The sequence below is a fragment of the Osmerus mordax genome, chromosome 9 (assembly GCF_038355195.1).
Source record: "Osmerus mordax isolate fOsmMor3 chromosome 9, fOsmMor3.pri, whole genome shotgun sequence".
NCBI lineage: Eukaryota > Metazoa > Chordata > Actinopteri > Osmeriformes > Osmeridae > Osmerus > Osmerus mordax.
In genome coordinates, this window is record NC_090058.1 from 2,514,961 (window position 1) to 2,531,355 (window position 16,395).

Here is a 16,395-nt window from a genome sequence, read left to right on the forward strand (position 1 = left end):
CTACATCTGCCACATCAAGAGTAAGTGATGTTTCCAACACTGAACTATCCTTCATGAAAATAAAATAAATCGATTCAAGATAAATTAATTATTTAACCCTTATCAATAATTTCTGAGATGAATTATTGACAGGGTGTTTCTGATGTGTGTGTGTGGTATTAATGCAGCTGTAAGGAGAGGACCGCCATTGCGTGGGCGAGGCTGCCACGGAAACGGGAGCTGTCACGACAAATGTGACCACTCTATTGGAGAGGACAAACCCCATGCGACAGAAGAGGTGATGTAGCAGCGGCGGGTCAAAGGTCAATCTGTGGCAGTCATGGTGACGATCATCACAGTGTGTATGCTTGGTGGCTTCATGGAGGGATGTACCATTTAACACTGTCTTGTATGTAGCTGAATGCCTGCTGCTGAAAACAGCAGGCACCTATTTCAGAGCAGAAAACATTAGCATTTACAATGTTTTTTCTGTAATTGATCCATAAAACGGTACGATTTAATCTATGATAGAAAAATATTTATTGAACATTTACTCTATACATCTACAAAAAAAAAAACACTCTTAAGACTCGTATCCGCATGCTGAAGGTCTGTGTTGATGCTCCACAGCCCCTGAGGATGCTGGGTAATAACACGGCCCCTGAGGATGCTGGGTAATAACACGGCCCCTGAGGATGCTGGGTAATAACACGGCCCCTGAGGATGCTGGGTAATAACACAACCCCTGAGGATGCTGGGTAATAACACGGCCCCTGAGGATGCTGGGTAATAACACGGCCCCTGAGGATGCTGGGTAATAACACGGCCCCTGAGGATGCTGGGTAATAACACGGCCCCTGAGGATGCTGGGTAATAACACGGCCCCTGAGGATGCTGGGTAATGTCTTCAGGTTTTCTTCACACGCTTGCCCCTCTTGGTGCGCGGCCCTCGCTGCCCCGCCACGCCCTGCTCGGCCCGCTGGTGCGGCGCCTTCCCAGAAGCCCTGTGGGCCGCAGGCTCCTCCTTCTCCGTCTGGAAAACCAGGAAGTAACGGAACAAACAGAGACGATTAGGCCCTCGTTTCCTGAGTGTGGGGCGAGGGGCGAGGGGCTGGGGGCGTGGGGAGAGGGGCTGGGGGCGTGGGGAGAGGGGCTGGGGGCGTGGGGCGTGGGGAGAGGGGCTGGGGGCGTGGGGCTGGGGGCGTGGGGCGAGGGGCTGGGGGCGTGGGGCGAGTGGCTGGGGGCGTGGGGCTGGGTGCGTGGGGCGAGGGGCTGGGGGCGTGGGGCGAGGGGCTGGGGGCGTGGGGCTGGGGGCGTGGGGCGAGGGGCTGGGGGCGTGGGGCGAGGGGCTGGGGGCGTGGGGAGAGGGGCTGGGGGCGTGGGGCGAGGGGCGAGGGGCGTGGGGCGAGGGGCGAGGGGCTGGGGGCGTGGGGCGAGGGGCGAGGGGCTGGGGGCGTGGGGCGAGGGGCTGGGGGCGTGGGGCGTGGGGCGAGGGGCTGGGGGAGAGGGGCGGGAGGTGTGGGGCGAGGGGCGAGGGGCGAGGGGCTGGGGGCGTGGGGCGAGGGGCTGGGGGCGTGGGGAGAGGGGCTGGGGGCGTGGGGCGTGGGGCGAGGGGCTGGGGGCGTGGGGCGAGGGGCTGGGGGCGTGGGGCGAGGGGCTGGGGGCGTGGGGCGAGGGGCTGGGGGCGTGGGGCGTGGGGCGAGGGGCTGGGGGCGAGGGGCTGGGGGCGAGGGGCGAGGGGCTGGGGGCGAGGGGCGAGGGGCTGGGGGCGTGGGGCGAGGGGCTGGGGGAGAGGGGCGGGAGGTGTGGGGCGAGGGGGTGAATATCCTGTGCCCATTAATCTTTCCCAGGGGGGTGGAGGATACTCCGACCACAGGGCCAGACACTGATTAAATGTTCCTAATAGAGGCTATTCATCTCCCTGTGAACGCCCCGCATGTGACACCACAACATGGCACACCACCAGACAGCCCTGCTCCAGACCTACACAGAGGAGTTCACAAAGATGCACAAGTACATTGTTTAAGTTCAACCACTGATGATTCCTGGTGGAAAACTCTGAGCTCTCTCTGAGGACAGCAACAGCAAGGGGGAGGATATTGAGAGAGGTTGAGCTGGTCGCTCTTTATGTTACAAAAGGTACATTTCTGTCTCACAATAATTAGCAGTCATAAATTACTGTTCAAAAACAGAGTCTTGTTATCTTTAGATAGTCCTAGATTTAAATTCAGATGTGAATCACTTTGTCATTCTCCTTGCCTATTTGTTGAGTATATTCAGGACAAAAAAAATTCATTTCCAACCATTAGTCATTTATATCTCTCAATCTAATAATTTATCAAAAACCCAGAACCATATATCATCTTTCTCTCAGGTGTGTTCATGGCTAGAATGCAAAGTCAGGCTTCAGGCTTGGACTACACTAACTGTGTAAAGGCTTCCTGTTTTACTGTAGGCTGGTTACACTGTTAAAATTATCATATTTACGGCATCTTCTGCCATGTTAGTAGACGTCATGTCTACATTTCACGTATCCAGTTGGCTTAAATCAACAATGCCATTAAATACTGCTGTACACACAAAGGTATTATCATCTTGTTTATCAACATGAATTAAATGCTTGATTACATTTCACCTGCTAAGCTCCATATGGTCATGTGACTCCAACAGAACAATTACACGATTACATCCCAATTAAGCAATTATCTAATGAAATCTAAATGTAGCTACAGCTTAATGGTATCTATGCAGTAACATTAGCCTACACAATCTTCCCATCCTCAGATGACATCATGCTTTGGTGGCATGGGCCAGTTTCACACAAATGGTTTTTGTTACTCAACCAATATTCTTTTGCTTGATCTGGATGATATCATTGGCCAAAGAGGATATGAATCTTGGAAGAAATGAGGTGTGTGTTGAGGGAGGAGGCAGGGAGAGGGGGGTGGGGTGTGTGTGTGGGGGGGGGGGAGAAGAGAGGGGCAACATGCTGATTTGGGAACGGCTTGACTGAGTTAAGAATGAGATCATGCAGACACACAATAAAATCCCTGGAAACTGGAACAATACTGCCCTCCATTGGTCTGTATAAATGCATAAACTTCGCAAACACACACCCACACCAAACACACCCACAAAAACTCATACACCAAAATGGCCGCTCCTCGCACACCAAAACAAACACCTACCTGTTTCACCTCCCTCTTGTCTCCTTTCTGCTTGCTTGGGGACTCCGAGAAGGTCACCAGACTGTGGGAGTACGCCCGGCCAGGAACAGACGCCCGCTTTTCTGGGCACCAAAACAAGAAAGACCTGTCAGCATTCTGTGTCAGTCCTTTGTCAGCCGAACACACACACACACACCCTGAGACACGATGCTGAAAAAATTACAGAACAGGATGTCAGGGTCACTCGTCATCTGAAAACCATCGATTTCGTGAAATGTCACAGAGGCTCCCTGTGGTTTGCTGGAGTAGCAGAGGGGCCAGAGCAGGGGCAGGAGGGTGGGGAGGGGGGCTGAGAGAGGCCCTGGCAGGGGCAGGAGCAGGGGCAGGAGGGTGGGGAGGGAGGCTGAGAGAGGCCCTGGCAGGGGCAGGGGCAGGAGGGTGGGGAGGGAGGGAGGCTGAGAGAGGCCCTGGCTCCCCCAAGTGATGGCCCAGGAGAGACACATCTGCTCAGGGTCACACCACCAGCGTCACGTCCAGGGGCCAGCCAGAGGGAGGGGCTCAAGGGGGGCTGAGAATGTCCGGGTTAAGAGCTCTGATCTGACAGAGATCACTCACTGATCTACCCACGTACGCACCCCATCTTGCAGTTTAAGTTTGCTTATTTATCCTTAATTAATACATTGGTTTATTAGTTAACCTTTGTGTTTCCTTGGAGAGGCTTTGTCACCCCTGTGGAGCCAGACTGTGGCAGTTGGAGCAGGCAGTGGAGACGGACGTTACCTAGGGTTACGGTGGGCACCTGCTCGATGGCGGGCAGCAGACCAGTGGACGCCCTGCGAGTCTCCAGCGCCTGCTTCCACCAGCTGCCCAGCTTGCAGTGTCCCAGCCGGTCTGAGGTGCTCCTGAAGCAGGCCGCCTCCTTCCTGGAGGTCTTGCCTCCTCCCGGGGACCTCTCCCGAGAGCTGCCCTCCGGGCCAGAGGGGCTGAGCTGTGGGGAGCGCGTGGGGCTGGTCCGCGGAGACAGCGGGCCTGCGGGGACCTGCAGGTTCCTGGAGCGGCACAGGGGGATGTGCAGGGAGGAGTCCTCCAGGGAGAAGGGCCGCCTGTACCTTCCTGGGCCCCTGCTCTCCTGCTTCCCCCCTGGGCTGGAGCTCAGGCCCGAGCTGTCCTGGTCCTCCAGCAGGTCCAGGCTGAGGTGCAGCTCAGACAGCAGGTCCTGGGTGGTCTCCGTCAGGGCACAGGAAGTCAGGATCTCAGGCTGGTCCACTGCATCCTGGGAATCCCTTCTGAAACACTCCACGGCTTCCTCTAGTGGAGGGAGGTCGGACGCTCTCTAGATACCAAAAAAATGTTTTTGTACTATGTAAAAAGACCAAAATAGCTTTTAAGTATGTCACCAAAATAGTACACAAAAAACAGAGGAACTATATCAGGTGAGGATTGAGCTCCATGTGTCTGTGACCGGGCAGGAGGGAGGTGTCTCACCTGTAAGGGCCCAAGTTCCAGGAAACACTGTGACACAGCCCTGGAGGTCTGGGCGAGGAGGACAGCTGCCTGGCTCTCTGAGGCCGGGGCACTGAGCTCCTCGGTCGCATTGGGAGGCCCGTGGGAGACGTCCCTGCACACTACTTTGTGGTAGTCTAATTTATCTGCAAAAATGAACGTAAAGATCAGGTAAAAAATCTTGTCTCTATTAGACTGATGCAGGAGATTGGTATAGAACAGTAGTTAGAGCATGTACGTTGTGTATTGATAGTAACTAATATATATTGTCTGTATTGCTACAGAGTACCAAAATCATTGTGCATTCTGTTTATTTATTTATCTTCTCATCTTTTAATTTGACTGCAGATCAAGAGGTCTCTTTGGAGAAAAGGATCTGCTAAATGAATACATGATCGTTTATTGTTGTTTAAGTCTCACCATAGTCAGGAGTCAAGAAGTTGTGACTTTCCATTTGACACTCCTGTGTAGAGAGCACTGATTGGTTGTCTTCGTTGCTGTAGAACTGAGGAGGGAGGTTCAGTCTGCTCCGAGGCCTGCCAATCAAACGAAGCGATGTTCAACCTGCGCTACACCAGCCTGAGCAACCAGTGGAGTTTAGTTTTCCAAACCGATAGACAAGACATTGACAGTTTTGATGATAACGTGTTTGGGCGTGATGTAGGTGCTGAGAGAGGGAACCTCCTGTCGAGGAGAAGACCCAGGTCTCCGCTAGCTCCAGCAGCCTCCATCAGGACCTCGCCCCCCTGGGTGGAGCAGGTCAGCACCTCCTCCACTGCCCCTGAGGAGAACCAGAGATCTTAACCCCGCTGACAAACATCTCAAACAAACAAGCTTCCCAACACCGATGGAAAGACCACCGTAGCCTCTCTGTGCATGTGCTCTCACAGTCGGAGAACACCAGCTCCTCCACGCTGTCCCTGCCCAGGCTGTTGAAGGAGAAAGGGTCTCCGGCGCCCTCTAGTGTCAGAGTGAGGTCGGGGCAGCCTGGTGGCGTTTCGGCCGAGCTCGACCTGCTCTCCTCCTCCTGCGCGCTGTAGCAGTCCAGCCCCGCCTCGCTGCCCAGCAGGGCGGAGATCTGCTGCAGGGTCACGGTGCTCTCGTACGCACACGGGCGCTCCCACCTCATGTGGAACAGGGACGAGGCAGAGGCGAAGGAAGAGGCGGAGTCAGGGCTTCCGACGGAGGCAGAGGGAGAGGCAGGGGGGGAGGCAGGGGGGGAGGCAGGGGGAGAGGCAGGGAGGGAGGCAGGGGGAGAGGCAGGGGGGGAGGCAGGGGGAGAGGCAGGGGGGGAGGCAGGGGGAGAGGCAGGGGGGGAGGCAGGGGGAGAGGCAGGGTCGTCCACAGATGCAGGGACCTCCTGTGAAACAAAGCTCATTAATGCTCTCACTTTGTCACACAAAGTGTAAATTAATAAAAAATAATTATGAATTTAACCCCATAAGTGTTCATTTTACCCATTCAGTGTTTATAAAGATCCCCTGCCATGAGAAGGCCCTATGTAAACACTTCTGGCATTCAATTACATTTAACGAATTTAATTTGCAAAATTGCTAAATGAAATTTCGAGCAGCGCACCTCAGTCACGAAAGGTGACTGTTCCTCCAGGTTAGCGGCGCGTGGCTGCCCCGCTGTCCGCCTGTCAGGCAGGCCTCCAGGGGAGGGACGGGGGAGGAGCTGGCGCAGAGCCTGGGTGGAGAGACAGGGGCAGCTCTGCCTCCTCTCTGGAGCCTCACAAAGCCACACCACCTCCCTGAGAGAGAGGAGCAGGGAGAGACACCAACCCTCACCCACACTGGCTAGCAGAGCAGCTACGTAGCGCTGGTTACTGAGAGGCAGAGAGCAGGGCTGGTTACTGTACCTTCCTCTTGGTCTGGGAGGTGTCAGTGCACTCACAGCCTCTTTGAACAGTCGAACCAGATCGTCTGAGCACAGCTTGTTGAGACACTGACACTGGTACAGCTGAGCTGAGAATGGACTAAGAGGTTGCCCTGAAACAAAGGATCGTGGTGGATTTCATTTGGATTTCATTTGAATTCGTTGAACATTTTGACTGAATTATTTTACATTTAAAAATATCATATTTTGTTGTTTATTTCCACAAATCAGTACCTGGCCATTTCACTGGCAGGTGTGTCTCGTGGCCTCCCGGTGTTTGAGGAGCTCTCTCTTCTCTCTCGCCCTCAGAGTCATCACCACTCTGCTCATCACTCTGTCACAACAAAGCCAAGCGATCACGTTCAACAGACTGTCAACCCACAGTCACAAACGTCAGCGATCGGCCATGAGGTGTCAGAAAAAAGTTCACCTTGAGAATCCCTTCGCAGTTGGAAGATTCCGGATGCAGGCCAAGCCTGTCACATTCCTGGAGGAGGTACCTCACTGTGTCCCTTCTTCCTTTGTGACTTTTCCTCAGGAGGGCCCAAGCCCCTGACACGTGACTTCAACCAAACAAAAAACACAAGCAGTGAACTCAACAGTCTAAAAACCAAACAGAAAGTCTCCTAAATCAGACGTAACTTTGACTCTACCCGTTCTGCAGGAGAACATCCACGCAGAGCTTGAGGTCGAGGGTGCCTTCCATGACCGGCCTGGTCCAGAGGAGGTACCTGAGGGCCATGCAGGGCTGCCTGCCTCGGAGCAGGCTGTGGAGGACGCAGCGATGCTGCCAGGACTTCCAGGGCGCCGCACACCTGGGGCTCAACAGCAGCTCCATGGAGCTCTGGACAGGACACAGGCGTTGGGGAACTGCCACAGCGGTGAAGTGGTGCTGGATGGTTGTGTTGAGGGTCTGGGGACTACGTACCGACATGTGGCCGTGGTCCAGGAGCCAGAAGCCTCGGATCTGCTGGGAGAAGCTGGGTGGGATGGTGAAGGCGTTGCAGAAGGACTGCAGGAGGTCATCTTTACACTGAAGGAAGTTGGCCATGTCCAGCACAAAATACATCAGCTGGGACACATTAAGGATCGATCACAACTGGAGAATGTAATGGATTGGAAACGTAAACAGACATGTTGAGAACAGTTGGAGGAGGTCCTTGTAGCTTGGATACAATGGCCTGGACAGACATGTTGTCGACGCGAAGCAGCAGAACCAGCTTCAGCAGGGCCTGCAGGTTCGGGGGAGGGTACACTTGGTCAGTGCAGTCCTCTGACGTCCAGATGGGCCCGAGCTGTTTGTCCATCTGAGCCACCATACCTTGAATCAGAGAGCTCCATCTTTCCCTCCCTCCCTCTTCCCATCTGAAGAAACAAGGACAGATTAGAAAGAAGAAGATTGGAAAAAGACTAATTGAGGCAACACGGTGTAAGATGAGAAGAGAGGGAAGAGAGAGGAAGGGAAGGAGAGAGATAGAGAGGGAGACAGTGAGAGGGAAGGGGGGTGAGAGAGAAAGAGAGAGAGAGAGAGAGAGAGAGAGAGAGAGAGAGAGAGAGAGAGAGAGAGAGATACAGTGAGAGGGAAGGGGGAAGAGGGAGAGGGAGAGAGAGGGAGACAGTGATGGGGAAGGGAGGAGTGACGACTCACCCAGGTGTGTTCTGACAGGCCCTGCGGTGGTTGTGATCCATCTCTCTCCACATCTGGGAGATCCTCTTCATCTCCTGAGCCTCTGACAGAGCAACCAGCACACATCCATCAGCCAGAGCCTCGTCTCAAGGTTAACTCACTAAAGTCTCACAGACTACTTTAGCTTCCTTCCTTCCCGTCGCGTCGACGTGTCTACCTACCAGGGTACCTGGGCAGGAGTCCGCTGATTGCCCACCACTGTACCAGCTTTCCCAGCCAGATGTGCTGTTTCAGGGCCCTGCGCTCCCGGTCCCAGCAGCCTCGCCTCACAGCAGAGGAGCCACACGCCCCTTTGCACACCACGCACGGGACCCCCAGACCTGGAGACAGAGGCCGTTAGCATGGTTAGCATGATTAGCATGGTTAGCATGATTAGCATGATTAGCATTATTAGCATGGTCAGCACGATTACCATAGGCCAGGGACACACTAGATCAGCCATTCCCAACCTTTTCCACTTTGCGGCCCACTTGCATAGCTCAAATATTTTTGCGGCCACCCAACACATCCGTTCACATTCGGAGCACTTCTGCTTATCTTTTCACACCACGGGAGCCAAACTGTTCCCTTTCACGGCAAAATGTATTTGAGTGATCAAAGAATACAAAGTGTCCATCAGCGCCACAGTAAGCACACATTGTTACGAGGTAACCTGCATAACTACCACAGCCAGTCAGGGCAAGAACTTCGGGTAAACTTAGAAACTTGACTTTTAATAACCAAAAAAAATATTTTCGAAAAAAAGGTTTCACAAAAGTTTTGAAAGGTCCCAGGCCAGGGGCGGGGGGGGTACCGTGCCAGAGGTGTGCCAGGCTGGGTTGCCTCCTCCCCCACTGGGCCAGGGTCAGCAGGTTCCTCAGCTTCTGGAGCAGCAAGTGCACCCTGGTGAAGGAGCTCTGATCCAGGAACATCCACAGACCCTGGCAGCGGCTGAAACCTGCAGACAGGAAGTTAGGGAGGTCGGGGGGGGGGGGGGGGTCAAGAAGGTCACAGAGGTAAGGGGAGGTCAGGGGGAAGGGGGTGAATCTCAAACAGGGTTGCAGCTGTGGTAGAGCCAATATCAGTTAACAATATGCTCTGTTTGGGAAAGGGGATCTCTCACTGAATTGCTCCTCCAAATGTTTCTTCAATTTTTTTCTCCTCTATTGAGTTTTTCTGGGAGTTTTTCCTTGTTTTCCTTGAGGGTTTAGGTTGGTTGAGGGGCGGTTTTACGGGCGTAGGTGAAGCCCTCTGTGACATTGCTTGTAAAAAGGGCTATACAAATACATTTTGATTTGATTTGAAAGCCGCCGTGTCTACTTACAGAGGGTGAGCAGCGCTTTTTTGGAAACCTCTGCTGTTCTCTGCACCCAGCCGCTGAACGTGGCGAGGCTTTCATCCAGCTCAGCATCGCCACCTGACAGACAGAGAGAGCAAGGCTTTCATCCAGCTCAGCATTGCCACCTGACAAAGAGATTCCTTTGAACACATATTCTGTCTGCCACTGCGAGTTATGAGGATAAGTGGAAGAGCAGGGAGTCAGGTGGCTGAGCGGTTAGGGAAGCGGGCTAGTAATCTGAAGGTTGCCAGTTCGATTCCCCGGCTGTGCCAAATGACGTTGTCACTTGCCTCGGGGAGAATGTCCCTGTACTTACTGTAAGTCGCTCTGGATAAGAGCGTCTGCTAAATGACTAAATGTAAATGTAAATGTAAGAGCAGAAGAGCGTTTAGCTGCAGATCAAGAGATCACTGGTTCAAATCCCCCCCTTGTCTGTCGCTTTGGATAAACGAGCCTGCTAAATGAGCACATTATCATTACAGCCAGATGATGTGTAGGATATAACCCCTCCAGGACTGACAGACAGTATTGTGCGTGGATAGCAGGTGTCTGTGTTCTCACCTTCAGCTAGCACGCTACGTAGCCAGCGCAGTATGGCCCTGACGTTGTTGTTAGACAGGGCCCTGGACCACTGTTCCTCTGTGGCCAGCATCACAACTCTCTCTCTCACCTTGGACGTCTCTACTCTTGACCCAAGGTTGGTTTAGCCTCTGGTCTGCACCTCTGTGTGTCACCAACCGTCTCTGGAGGAGGGGATCCCTCACTGAATCACTCCTTCCAGGGTGTCTTCCATTTTTTCTCTCTCTCTCGAGTTTTCCTGTGAGTTTTTCCTTGTCTTGTTTGAGGGGTTTTAGGTTGGTTTAAGTGCAGTTCTATGAGCGTACTGTATCTGAAGCCCTCTGTGTCATTGGTTGTAAAACGGGCTTTGCAAATAAAAAATGATTTGATTTGACGTGACAGTGAAGCTTTAATACATACCTCAGTCATATCGTCCTCTGTAGAAAGCTGCTGCGATGGCACGCACAGATAAAACATGCTACTTTACTCTCTATTTTAATAGGCCGTACTGCACCTAATCCCTCATATCCACAGTTTATTACAGTAATCCTAGTGAAGGCGAATGGATGCATTAAATAAATGGAGGTTAAAACACACTGCAGCATCAGTCAATAAAAACTCACATCAATAAGGATTACTGACATTTAGACATTTACATTAGATCACATTAGACAGATACAGCTTCAGACCACCCAAGACCATGTCGTATATAGATACCGGCAAACAGATATATTTAGGTAACAAGGAGTGGTGTTTAGCCTAAAAAAGCTTCTCAAAACACAAAAGATGTCCACTACCATGATCCACGATCCTTTGTGATCTTGAGAACAGTAGTTATTTACCCTTACAGGTGCTGTAAAGTAAACAGTTGACAGTATGGACTGGGGCAGTTACCTGTCATCGTGGTGGTGTGCCCAAGGACCCTGTCCTCTGTGGATCTGCTGACTGGGCCAGTGTCCACAGTACAGTTCTCTTTTTACACAAGCTCCTTTGGAGCAAGGTAATCCTGTAAGCTCACTCTCTGTAATCATCTCATTGGCTGATTGACCGTGTGTCTGTGTGTCTGTGGAGCTACACAGACTCATTCTCACAGTATGTGAATGTGACTTGGCTAATTAGCTAGTACAACTGGTAATACGTTCACCCTATCTTGACCCCATTAAAATGTAACATTTCAACCCAAGCACCACAGGTTTGAGAAGAGTTTTTAGATCTGCATACACTTAGTCTAATCTGCATGCATTTAGTCTAATCTGGTCCTAAATAATTAGGACCTGTGTGTTGCTCACTGTCACGCACATGGAGTCCGGCCAGTACTACTCCGATCTGATGCCGCGAGATTTGTACAGGTGACAGAAGGTGAGATGAAATCCTGGAGGGCTGATTAATGATTAGAGGAGATTAGCAAGAGGGCGAGCGCTGGTCCAGCAGACTCACTCTGATGCAGCCGACACCCAAACGTCTGCTTTGTGTGTGTGACCGTAGCTAGCCTTCCCCCACCGCCTCTCAGGATAAGTGCTACAATGACCGTCAACATAGCGAGAAAAGGAAACTCATAACAACTCGAAACTGAGAGAGAGGACGTACAGGACTGAACATGTGAACGTTTATCAGAATAAGGTAGATGATGTGGGCTATGCAGTTTGTCTGTGGGGATGGTCTGTGTTCGGTAAACTGGGCGGATGGAGGGAATCTGTCGGTTAAGTGAGGGTGGGTTTATTTCCTCGCGGCGCTGGCCTTAGATGGAGCCCAGGTGTTGTGATGCATTGTGTTGCCAAGCCTTTTCATCAAAGCGACACGTGTCTGATATCAACTATTGGATGTTTTGGGAATATTGTTGCAGGGTTTATTCTTGTTCTAAATTTACGAAGGCAGTTAGTGTTGTTGGGTGAACCTGCAGTAGGTCAAATCATTTTTGGTTCATTTCTGAAAGTGGGCTCATTTAGATTCAACACAGGTTTTCAGAAACCGGTTTGTTATAAGTGATATGGATTCATTTCATTTCTCAGGCCGACCAACAGCTACGAATGGAGTTGCGTGTTATTGATATGGATCATATCCAATGAACTAAGCTGCTTATGCGTTACCTTCAGAGGGTTCCGATCCATGACCTTTCCCCCTCCCCAAAGACACCCGTAACCATCTAGATCCCAACCCATCCACCACCTCTCCTCCACCCGCCACAATCCAACCAGGACCTTGAATGGAACCACCAAACCCAATCTAAGATGGCCGTCTTGAAGGTGAAATTCACTAAGACCAGCCGGGACAAGCTCGCCCAGGTTCTGTGGATCTTGAACTGGATCTCTGTGGTGACAGGGGTCATCTTGTTCAGCCTGGGTCTGTTCCTCAAGGTGGAGATCAACAAGCGCTGGGAGCTGATGGCCAAGAGGGACGTCCATTACGTCCCCAACATGCTGATCGCCGTGGGCCTCGTCGCCTGTGGCATTAACTTCCTGGGCGGGAAAATCTGCTACGACTGTGTGGACAACACCAAGTTCCTGCGCTGGAAGATCCTGATGCTCCCCTACATCATCTGCACCTTCTTCTTCACCTTCTCCGTCCTGGTGGGGGCGCTCATGTGCTACGGCATGCGCAGCGAGCTGGAGGAGTCTCTGACCCTGGGGCTCCGGGACGCCATACGCTACTACAAGGACACGGACACGCCGGGCCGATGCTTCTTGAAGAGCACCGTGGACCTGCTCCAGATCCAGTTCCAGTGCTGCGGTAACGCGGGCTTCAGGGACTGGTTCCAGATCCAATGGGTCAGCAGCCGCTACCTGGACATGAGCAGCAAGGAGGTGGTTGAGTGAGTAAACCCTGTGTGCCTGTTGTCCTGTCTCGTGATCGTGGGTCGCACTGGGTGACTCCTGGAGCTTGTTGCCTCTGGGTTGGTCAGAGGGTCATACTGTAGGTAGAACCACTTCTACGTCGAGACTCGAACCGATACACATGTAAAGATGCATTGGTGGGGCGCCCCAGGGAGTCACTGGGTAGAGCACACTACTAAGGCTAACACAGGGGCCCGGGTTTGATTCTGGCAAGGCCCATTTCCTGCATGTCTTCCTCTCTCTCTCTCTCTCTCTCTCTCTCTCTCTCTCTCTCTCTCTCTCTCTCTCTCTCTCTCTCTCTCTCTCTCTCTCTCTCTCTCTCTCTCTCTCTCCAACTGTCTCTCTCTCTCTCTCTCTCTCTCTCTCTCTCTCTCTCTCCAACTGTCTCTCTCAATACAAATAAAGCTGAAAAGGGATGGAAAAAAACCAAGTAAATAAAGAAAGAAACATCAGAAACACCACATGTTTGTTTTCGTCCCTTTCCCGGCGTCCAGCCGTCTGCGGAGCAACGTGGAGGGGAAGTACCTGATGGACGGGGTTCCCTTCAGCTGCTGCAACATCGACTCCCCTCGGCCCTGCATCCAGCACCAGATAACCAACAACTCGGCCCACTTCAACTACGACTACCAGACAGAGGAGCTGAACCTGTGGATGAAGGGCTGTCGTCAGGCCCTGCTGGAACACTACACCAGCATCATGCAGTCCATCGGTCTGATCGTCCTCATCATCTGGCTGTTCGAGGTCAGAGACACCGTGCTGGAGAAACAATGAGTTGTGTTTTGATCTGTGAGGATTGTAATCTGTTTTGAGGGGGACGAAACACAAAGGTGTGTGTGTGCGCGTTTGTGTGTGTGTGTGCGCTTGGGCTGTGTTTGCAACTGTGTCTCTTCCTTGTGTGCTTAATAGTATTGTTCATTCACTTTGCACGCTGCCTAATCCCTCCCTAAATCTCTGTTGTGACGTTATCTCCGGGTCATCCACCCAGCTCTCTCTGTGGATACACCCCTTGTCCTCGGTCGGATCATGAGTAACAGGCCAAAAATACCCATGCCACACCCACTTCTGCTTTAGACATATAATAAGTACATATCACTGTTTGTGAGCTATGATTACAGTGTCCTATATACTGTACATTCATTATACAGAGTAAAAGGCCTTTTTACATTTGGAATTTTATTCATTTAGCAGTCGCTTTTTTTTTTCAAAGTGACATTTACTGTGCGTCGGAAGAACAGCAGATAAAGGATCAGAAGTATATCTTTCTTGTCCTTCTCTCCGTCCTGCAGCTGTCTGTGCTGACGGGGGTTCGCTACCTCCAGACCTCCCTGGAGAACCTGCTGAGGCAGGGGGACCCCAACTCCGAGTCTGAAGGCTGGCTGCTGGAGAACAGCTTTGTGGAGACGGCCCGCTCCAACTTCAACATCATCAAGAGCCTGGGGAAGAACAACCAGATCCACACGGCAGACAACGGAGACCCCAACATGGACGTCCCCTCCACGGCCCACTACGGCCCCGATAACGTGCCCCCGAGCAGGCACCCGTGGAGGGTTGACCACGGAGCTGAGACCTCGCCTCAGAGCCCCCTCGCCTCAGAGCCCCCTCTCCTGAGAGCCCCCCTTGCCTGAGAGCCCCCCTCGCCTCAGAGCCCCCTCGCCTCAGAGCCCCCTCTCCTGAGAGCCCCCCTTGCCTGAGAGCCCTCCTCGCCTCAGAGCCCCCCTCACCTGAGAGCCCCCCTCGCCTCAGAGCCCCCTCGCCTCAGAGCCCCCTCTCCTGAGAGCCCCCCTTGCCTGAGAGCCCTCCTCGCCTCAGAGCCCCCCTCACCTGAGAGCCCCCCTCGCCTCAGAGCCCCCTCGCCTCAGAGCCCCCTCTCCTGAGAGCCCCCCTTGCCTGAGAGCCCTCCTCGCCTCAGAGCCCCCCTCACCTGAGAGCCCCCCTCGCCTCAGAGCCCCCTCACCTGAGAGCCCCCCTCGAGGTCTCTCGAAGACAGAAACAAACATGGCTACCATCATCATTCTAACAGCCTTGTCCCGGAGAACATTCCTATCTTAGAATCATGAGGCCTGTCAGTCTTACACTAAATTAGGAGTCTGTAAGAGTACAGATGGCTGTTGTGGCAAGATAGGAGACTGTAATCTGATTCCAATCTTGGAAATTTATATAGAGAATTTATATTTCTATAGTGAAAGCCTAACAGTACCTCACAACAAACTGTAATCCTGTGAAAGGCCTATAAAGGAATATGTTCATTCCATAGCCTGTAACTGCTTAAACACAGCATGTCAACATGTACTCGTCTGGTAAGCTCAAAAACGATGTCATGTGCCTCAGTCCAAATACTGTATGACAACAGAAAACGAACCACTGTTATCGTACAATGTTTTCCCAATTAAAACAGTTTAAAATGCAAGTAAGGAGTTTTAGAAACAAATGTAATTTTAAGAATTTCAAACTAATTCTGTTCAGACATCCAGTTTACTCTTCATACTCCACACACTCTAGTTTTATGAATCCTGGCAATCACTCAAATTCTTAACCCTCGTGCTGCCTTCGGGTCACATGACCCAAAGGTTCATAACGAACCATCGTTGTGTTTACCCAATTTTACCCAATACAAAAACAAATAAAAATAATTTTCTTTTAACCATTCCAATGTGGGGGGTCTGAGACAGCCCGACAGTTAAAAGAAAATGCTTCACTTTGTTTTTGTATGAGGTAAATTTGTCTCAATACGAAGGTGGGTCACAATGACTGATGGGTCAGAATGACCCGAAGATAACACAAGGGTTAATCTACGTCCCGAGGAAGCCTTTAGTGGATGGTTCTGGGACACTGCCGGAGGGTTTCTGCTCTACAAGAGGAGTTTTGATGCATACTGAGGGAATACCTTATTACATTTACATTTAGTCATTTAGCAGACGCTCTTATCCAGAGCGACTTATAGTAAGTACAGGGACATTCCCCCGAGGCAAGTAGGGTGAAGTGCCTTGCCCAAGGACACAACGTCAGTTGGCATGACCGGGAATCGAACTGGCAACCTTCGGATTACTAGCCCGACTCCCTCACCGCTCAGCCACCTGACTTCCATATATAGCGCTCTAGTGCCCTTATATAGCGCTCTAGTGCTGTAGGACTGAGGTATCACAGTGCTACTGTACTTTGTGACATTTTTCTCATTGCCATACTTACATGAGTTAATCAAAGTCTGAATTACTGTTGCCCTCAGTGTTTGTGCGTTATCAAAATGATAATTTATGTTCACAACTAAAAGTGCACATGACTGGTATCAGACATTCAAGGGACTAGCCCAGGTGCTATTTTTGTATTGTACTTAGAAGACACCATCAACTTTTCATACAATAAAACATCTTGTTATTGAGTGTGTGTGATATGTGAGAACTGAGCGAGGCAGGAGGGGGTCTCTAGGACCCTCCCCTGATCGCAATGCTCATAATCTGCGAGCTAATTGGATTTAAA

At 51.8% G+C, this 16,395-nt stretch overlaps 1 protein-coding gene across 1 annotated transcript; it reads left to right on the forward strand.

Moving 5' to 3' along the window:
* The first annotated feature begins 12,318 nt into the window (after positions 1–12,318).
* On the forward strand, positions 12,319–14,795 carry LOC136949039 (photoreceptor outer segment membrane glycoprotein 2-like). Its single transcript, XM_067243240.1, has 4 exons — positions 12,319–12,899; positions 13,416–13,662; positions 14,208–14,531; positions 14,631–14,795. The coding sequence occupies exons 1-4, from the start codon at positions 12,319–12,321 to the stop codon at positions 14,793–14,795; spliced, it is 1,317 nt and encodes a 438-aa protein (XP_067099341.1).
* Positions 14,796–16,395: the final 1,600 nt, after the last annotated feature.

What these genes read in the sequence shown, in the direction of transcription:
- LOC136949039 (XM_067243240.1), top strand. Translation starts at nt 12,319, where the DNA reads ATGGCCGTCTTGAAGGTGAAATTCACTAAGACCAGCCGGGACAAGCTC. An exon ending in AGCAGCAAGGAGGTGGTTGA is followed by an intron (nt 12,900 to 13,415) that starts GTGAGTAAACCC and finishes CCCGGCGTCCAG; the next exon opens with CCGTCTGCGGAGCAACGTGG. An exon ending in TCATCATCTGGCTGTTCGAG is followed by an intron (nt 13,663 to 14,207) that starts GTCAGAGACACC and finishes TCCGTCCTGCAG; the next exon opens with CTGTCTGTGCTGACGGGGGT.